This window comes from Oncorhynchus nerka, linkage group LG1, assembly GCF_034236695.1.
Source record: "Oncorhynchus nerka isolate Pitt River linkage group LG1, Oner_Uvic_2.0, whole genome shotgun sequence".
NCBI classification, from domain to species: Eukaryota; Metazoa; Chordata; class Actinopteri; order Salmoniformes; family Salmonidae; genus Oncorhynchus; species Oncorhynchus nerka.
In genome coordinates, this window is record NC_088396.1 from 54,718,356 (window position 1) to 54,726,634 (window position 8,279).

The 8,279-nt window shown below is 44.7% G+C and overlaps 1 protein-coding gene across 1 annotated transcript in view; it reads left to right on the forward strand.

The window, feature by feature from the left end:
- LOC115124509 (neuropilin-2-like) overlaps positions 1-8,279 on the forward strand; it is a 155,791-nt gene that overhangs the window by 55,562 nt on the left and 91,950 nt on the right. The window contains exon 2 of the mRNA XM_065018326.1: positions 1,878-2,055. Within this exon, the coding sequence (XP_064874398.1) occupies positions 1,878-2,055 (178 nt within the window). The remainder of the gene's footprint in view (positions 1-1,877; positions 2,056-8,279) is intronic.

An 8,279-nucleotide genomic window follows, 5' to 3' on the forward strand; every position in this document is an offset into this window, starting at 1 on the left:
TGTGTTTGTGTGGGGGGTGGACTAGTGTATGTGAGTGTGTTTGTGTGGGGGGGGTGGACTAGTGTGTGTGAGTGTGTTTGTGTGTGTGTGTGTGTGGGGGGTGGACTAGTGTGAGTGTGTTTGTGTGTGTGTGTGTGGGGGGTGGACTAGTGAGTGTGAGTGTGTTTGTGTGGGGGGTGGACTAGTGTGTGTGAGTGTGTTTGTGTGGGGGGGTTGGACTAGTGTGTGTGAGTGTGTTTGTGTGGGGGGTGGACTAGTGTGTGTGAGTGTGTTTGTGTGGGGGCGTGGACTAGTGTATGTGAGTGTGAGTGTGTTTGTGTGTGTGTGTGGGGGAGGGGTGGACTAGTGTGAGTGTGTTTGTGTGTGTGTGTGTGGGGGGTGGACTAGTGTGTGTGAGTGTGTTTGTGTGGGGGGTGGACTAGTGTGTGTGAGTGTGTTTGTGTGTGTGGGGGGTGGACTAGTGTGTTTGTGTGTGTGTGTGGGGGGTGGACTAGTGTGAGTGTGTTTGTGTGTGTGTGTGTGGGGGGGTGGACTAGTGTGTTTGTGTGTGTGTGTGTGGGGGGTGGACTAGTGTATGTGAGTGTGTTTTGTGTGTGTGTGGGGGGGTGGACTAGTGTGTGTGAGTGTGTTTGTGTGTGTGTGTGTGTGTGTGGGGGGGACTAGTGTATGTGAGTGTGTTTGTGTGTGTGTGGGGGGTGGACTAGTGTGTGTGAGTGTGTTTGTGTGTGTGTGGGGGGTGGACTAGTGTGTGTGAGTGTGTTTGTGTGTGTGTGGGGGGTGGACTAGTGTGTGTGTTTGTTTGTGTGTGTGTGTGGGGGGTGGACTAGTGTGTGTGAGTGTGTTTGTGTGTGAGTGTGTTTGTGTGTGTGGGGGGTGGACTAGTGTGTGTGAGTGTGTTTGTGTGTGAGTGTGTTTGTGTGTGGGGGGGGGGGGGGTGGACTAGTGTGTGTGAGTGTGTTTGTGTGTCGGGTCAGAACGGATGCTTTGTGAGCCTCTCCATCTAACTCACAGCGTTAACCTGACCCCTGACCTCTAACACAGAGACAGCTTGTCTGTCACTTCCTGTCTACCGACAGTGAGGGTATTATACAAGAGACAGGCAGAGAGAGTGCACTACTGTGATCCTGTGTGTCCTTTAGGTTTACTGACTGGTCTGCTACAGCACAGTGAGAATACAGTGTGGACAGTTTAACCCTCAACGTGCCACCATAGATTTGGTAGGGAGGATCGTTCAACAGAGGTAGATGTCGTGGTCATATTCAAGCTGTCCTCTGTTCCCAAATAGCTGAGTTTCCTTTGTCAAGTCCAGGAAGCATTGTCAGGCCCTGCGGTTTTGGGATGAAGATGTATGTATAGTCTCTTCCCATAGACATTAGTAGACCCAGAACTTTACCAAAGACTAAACTAGATAAGGTGTTATTATCTCACTTTCTGACTGAAAACCTCTGTGTTGTCTGTCCTCACGTTCTGACTGAAAACCTCTGTGTTGTCTGTCCTCACGTTCTGACTGAAAACCTCTGTGTTGTCTGTCCTCACGTTCTGACTGAAAACCTCTGTGTTGTCTGTCCTCACGTTCTGACTGAAAACCTCTGTGTTGTCTGTCCTCACGTTCTGACTGAAAACCTCTGTGTTGTCTGTCCTCACGTTCTGACTGAAAACCTCTGTGTTGTCTGTCCTCACATTCTGACTGAAAACCTCTGTCTGTCCTATAGGTTCTGACTGAAAACATCTGTCTGTCCTATAGGTTCTGACTGAAAACCTCTGTCTGTCCTATAGGTTCTGACTGAAAACCTCTGTCTGTCCTATAGGTTCTGACTGAAAACCTCTGTCTGTCCTATAGGTTCTGACTGAAAACTTCTGTGTTGTCTGTCCTATAGGTGAGGCGTGTGGCGGACATTTTGATGCCAGCAACGCCGGGTACATCACCACCCCAGGGTACCCTCTGGAGTATCCCCCTCATCAGAGCTGTCGCTGGGTCGTCACCGCCCCAGAACCTTCCCAGCGTATCGTCCTCAACTTCAACCCCCACTTTGAACTGGAGAAGCTAGACTGCAGGTGAGACAGAGAAGGAGATCTATACTGTGTACATCTAACACCACAGAGATATCTATACTGTGTATATCTAACACCACAGAGAGATCTATACTGTGTATATCCAACACCACAGAGAGATCTATACTGTGTATATCTAACACCACCAGAAGGAGATCTATACTGTGTATATCTAACACCACAGAGATATCTATACTGTGTATAGCCAACACCACAGAGAGATCTATACTGTGTATATCTAACACCACAGAGAGATCTATACTGTGTATATCTAACACCACAGAGAGATCTATACTGTGTATATCTAACACCACCAGAAGGAGATCTATACTGTGTATATCCAACACCACAGAGATATCTATACTGTGAACATCTAACACCACAGAGAGATCTATACTGTGTATATCTAACACCACCAGAAGGAGATCTATACTGTGTATATCCAACACCACCAGAAGGAGATCTATACTGTGTATATCCAACACCACAGAGATATCTATACTGTGTATATCTAACACCACCAGAAGGAGATCTATACTGTGTATATCTAACACCAGAGAGATATCTATACTGTGTATATCCAACACCACAGTGAGATATGTTCTGTGTATATCCAACACCACAGTGAGATATGTTCTGTGTATATCTAACACCACAGTGAGATCTGTTCTGTTTATATCCAACACCACAGTGAGATATGTTCTGTGTATATCCAACACCACAGTGAGATATGTTCTGTGTATATCTAACACCACAGTGAGATCTGTTCTGTTTATATCCAACACCACAGTGAGATATGTTCTGTGTATATCCAACACCACAGTGAGATATGTTCTGTGTATATCCAACACCACAGAGAGATCTATACTGTGTATATCCAACACCACAGTGAGATATGTTCTGTTTATATCCAACACCACAGTGAGATCTCTACTGAGTATATCCAACACCACAGAGAGATCTCTACTGAGTATATCCAACACAATTTCCAGCTCCCTGCTGTTTCTGTCTCAGTTTCCCTCATAACAAGCTCTTGGCGTTATCTCTCTTTAATCTCCCACACCATATTCCCCATCTCTCTGTTATCTCCCACACCATATTCCCCATCTCTCTGTTATCTCCCACACCATATTCCCCATCTCTCTGTTATCTCCCACACCATATTCCCCATCTCTCTGTTAGCTCCCACACCATATTCCCCATCTCTCTGTTATCTCCCACACCATATTCCCCATCTCTCTGTTATCTCCCACACCATATTCCCCATCTCTCTGTAATCTCCCACACCATATTCCCCATCTCTCTGTTATCTCCCACACCACATTCCCCATCTCTCTGTAATCTCCCACACCATATTCCTCATCTCTCTGTTATCTCCCACACCATATTCCTCATCTCTCTGTAACCTCCCACACCATATTCCTCATCTCTCTTTAATCTCCCACACCATATTCCTCATCTCTCTGTAATCTCCCACACCATATTCCCCATCTCTCCTTATCTCCCACACCATATACTCCATCTCTCTGTAATCTCCCACACCATATTCCCTATCTCTCTTTAATCTCCCACACCATATTCCTCATCTCTCTTTATCTCCCACACCATATTCCCCATCTCTCTGTAATCTCCCACACCATATTCCCCATCTCTCTGTTATCTCCCACACTATATTCCCCATCTCTCTGTAATCTCCCACACCATATTCCCCATCTCTCTGTTATCTCCCACACTATATTCCCCATCTCTCTGTAATCTCCCACACTATATTCCCCATCTCTCTGTAATCTCCCACACCATATTCCTCATCTCTCTGTAATCTCCCACACCATATTCCTCATCTCTCTGTAATCTCCCACACCATATACTCCATCTCTCTGTAATCTCCCACACTATATTCCTCATCTCTCTGTAATCTCCCACACCATATTACTCATCTCTCTTTAATCTCCCACACCATATTCGTCATATCTCTGTAATCTCCCACACCATATTCCTCATCTCTCTGTAATCTCCCACACTATATTCCTCATCTCTCTGTAATCTCCCACACCATATCCTCCATCTCTCTGTAATCTCCCACCCTATATTCCTCATCTCTCTGTAATCTCCCACACCATATTCCCTATCTCTCTTTAATCTCCCACACCATATTCCCCACATCTCTCTGTAATCTCCCACACCATATTCCTCATCTCTCTTTATCTCCCACACCATATTCCCCATCTCTCTGTTATCTCCCACACCATATTCCCCATCTCTCTGTTATCTCCCACACTATATTCCCCATCTCTCTGTAATCTCCCACACCATATTCCCCATCTCTCTGTTATCTCCCACACTATATTCCCCATCTCTCTGTAATCTCCCACACTATATTCCCCATCTCTCTGTAATCTCCCACACCATATTCCTCATCTCTCTGTAATCTCCCACACTATATTCCCCATCTCGCTTTAATCTCCCACACCATATCCCCATCTTTCTGTAATCTCCCACACCATATTCCTAATCTCTCTGTAATCTCCCACACCATATTCCCCATCTTTCTGTAATCTCCCACACCATATTCCCCATCTCTCTTTATCTCCCACACCATATTCCTCATCTCTCTGTAATATCCCACACCATATACTCCTTCTCTCTGTAATCTCCCACACCATATTCCTTATCTCTCTGTTTTCTCCCACACCATATTCCCCATCTCTCTTTATCTCCCACACCATATACTCCATCTCTCTGTAATCTCCCACACCATATACTCCATATCTCTGTTATCTCCCACACCATATACCCCATCTCTCTTTATCTCCCACACCATATACCCCATCTCTCTTTATCTCCCACACCATATTCCCCATCTCTCTGTTATCTCCCACACCATATTCCCCATCTCTCTGTTATCTCCCACACCATATTCCCCATCTCTCTGTTATCTTCCACACCATATTCCCCATCTCTCTGTAATCTCCCACACCATATTCCCCATCTCTCTGTTATCTCCCACACCACATTCCCCATCTCTCTGTAATCTCCCACACCATATTCCTCATCTCTCTGTTATCTCCCACACCATATTCCTCATCTCTCTGTAACCTCCCACACCATATTCCTCATCTCTCTTTAATCTCCCACACCATATTCCTCATCTCTCTGTAATCTCCCACACCATATTCCCCATCTCTCCTTATCTCCCACACCATATACTCCATCTCTGTAATCTCCCACACCATATTCCCTATCTCTCTTTAATCTCCCACACCATATTCCTCATCTCTCTTTATCTCCCACACCATATTCCCCATCTCTCTGTTATCTCCCACACCATATTCCCCATCTCTCTGTTATCTCCCACACTATATTCCCCATCTCTCTGTAATCTCCCACACCATATTCCCCATCTCTCTGTTATCTCCCACACTATATTCCCCATCTCTCTGTAATCTCCCACACTATATTCCCCATCTCTCTGTAATCTCCCACACCATATTCCTCATCTCTCTGTAATCTCCCACACCATATTCCTCATCTCTCTGTAATCTCCCACACCATATACTCCATCTCTCTGTAATCTCCCACACCATATTCCCCATCTCTCTGTAATCTCCCACACCATATTCCTCATCTCTCTGTAATCTCCCACACCATATACTCCATCTCTCTGTAATCTCCCACACCATATTCCTCATCTCTCTGTAATCTCCCACACCATATACTCCATCTCTCTGTAATCTCCCACACCATATTCCCCACCTCTCTGTAATCTCCCACACTATATACCCCATCTCTCTGTAATCTCCCACACCATATACTCCATCTCTCTGTAATCTCCCACACCATATTCCTCATCTCTCTGTAATCTCCCACACCATATACTCCATCTCTCTGTAATCTCCCACCCTATATTCCTCATCTCTCTGTAATCTCCCACACCATATTCCTCATCTCTCTTTAATCTCCCACACCATATACTCCATCTCTCTGTAATCGCCCACACCATATTCCCTATCTCTCTTTAATCTCCCACACCATATTCCCCACATCTCTCTGTAATCTCCCACACCATATTCCTCATCTCTCTTTATCTCCCACACCATATTCCCCATCTCTCTGTTATCTCCCACACCATATTCCCCATCTCTCTGTTATCTCCCACACTATATTCCCCATCTCTCTGTAATCTCCCACACCATATTCCCCATCTCTCTGTTATCTCCCACACTATATTCCCCATCTCTCTGTAATCTCCCACACTATATTCCCCATCTCTCTGTAATCTCCCACACCATATTCCTCATCTCTCTGTAATCTCCCACACTACATTCCCCATCTCGCTTTAATCTCCCACACCATATTCCCCATCTTTCTGTAATCTCCCACACCATATTCCTAATCTCTCTGTAATCTCCCACACCATATGCCCCATCTTTCTGTAATCTCCCACACCATATTCCCCATCTCTCTTTATCTCCCACACCATATTCCTCATCTCTCTGTAATATCCCACACCATATTCCTCATCTCTCTGTAATCTCCCACACCATATTCCTCATCTCTCTGTAATCTCCCACACCATATTCCTCATCTCTCTGTAATCTCCCACCCTATATTCCTCATCTCTCTGTAATCTCCCACACCATATTCCTCATCTCTCTGTAATCTCCCACACCATATTCCTCATCTCTCTGTAATCTCCCACACCATATACTCCTTCTCTCTGTAATCTCCCACACCATATTCCTCATCTCTCTGTTATCTCCCACACCATATTCCCCATCTCTCTTTATCTCCCACACCATATACTCCATCTCTCTGTAATCTCCCACACCATATACTCCATCTCTCTGTAATCTCCCACACCATATTCCTCATCTCTCTCTAATCTCCCACACCATATTCCTCATCTCTCTCTAATCTCCCACACCATATACTCCATCTCTCTGTAATCTCCCACACCATATACCTCATCTCTCTGTAATCAAATTCCACATCAACAACAACAACAGCCACAGAATTCTAGAACCCTAGAGAATCAGTGGAGTATTGGGAGCATTCCATTCCATATGGCTGCTCATCAGTTCTGTTTCTTCTACCCTCTATTGGTAAGTCAGAGAAGCACAGCCAGATTCCAGACGGTCTGTTATTTTGGGAAGAGATTGACCATTGTCCAACTCTCCAAACGTCACATAGAATACCGTTGTATCAGCGGGCACTGAGCTGCGTGTACACGTATAAGGCAACATACACAACCAGTCAACAGTTTGGACACACCTACTCATTCCAGGGTTTTCTTTATTTTGTACTATTTGCTACATTGTAGAATAACAGTGAAGACATCAAAACTATGAAACTGTGTTGGTTAATACAGGAGTGTCCACCGTGCTTCTACACCTGCATTGCTTTGCTGTTTTGGGGTTTTAGGCTGGGTTTCTGTACAGCACTTTGAGATATCAGCTGATGTACGAAGGGCTTTATAAATACATTTGATTTGATTTTGAATTTGATTCCATGTGTGTTATTTCATTAGTTTTGATGTCTTCACTATTATTCGACAATGTAGAAAATAGTAAAACACAAAGAAGTAAAACTCTTTAGTGTACATTTTGTTTTATTTCTACTGTCCTGTACATTCATTACACTGTCGGTAGAGGCTTCCCCGAACAGATGTATACATTCAAAATACATGTACAGGGCTGAGATGGAGTTTAGTCTACAAGTCTACAAGCTGATAGACGACAGGACACTCCTAGTAAAGCCTAACCTTGCAGACAGTGGGCGTATCCCAAATGGCATCTTAGGGCTCCATAGGGCTCTGGTCTAAAGTAGTGCACTATATAGGGACTAGGGTGTTATTGGGCTCTGGGCAAAAGTAGTGCACTCTATAGGGACTCGGGTTCCATTGGGCTCTGGTCTAAAGTAGTGCACTATATATAGGGAATAGGGTTCCATTGGGCTCTGGTCTAAAGTAGTGCACTATATATAGGGAATAGGGTTCCATTGGGCTCTGGTCTAATGTAGTGCACTATATATAGGGAATAGGGTTCCATTGGGCTCTGGTCTAAAGTAGTGCACTATATAGGGACTATGGTCTTATTTGGGACGTGAACATTCCCAGTCATATCCTATCAGCCTCTCTCTCTCCGTCCTTCTTCCATTTATTAACAAGCCATCAATAATACAAGGATGTGTTTCTAAAAGAGAGATTTATGGCTCAGGATGCTTCCTGA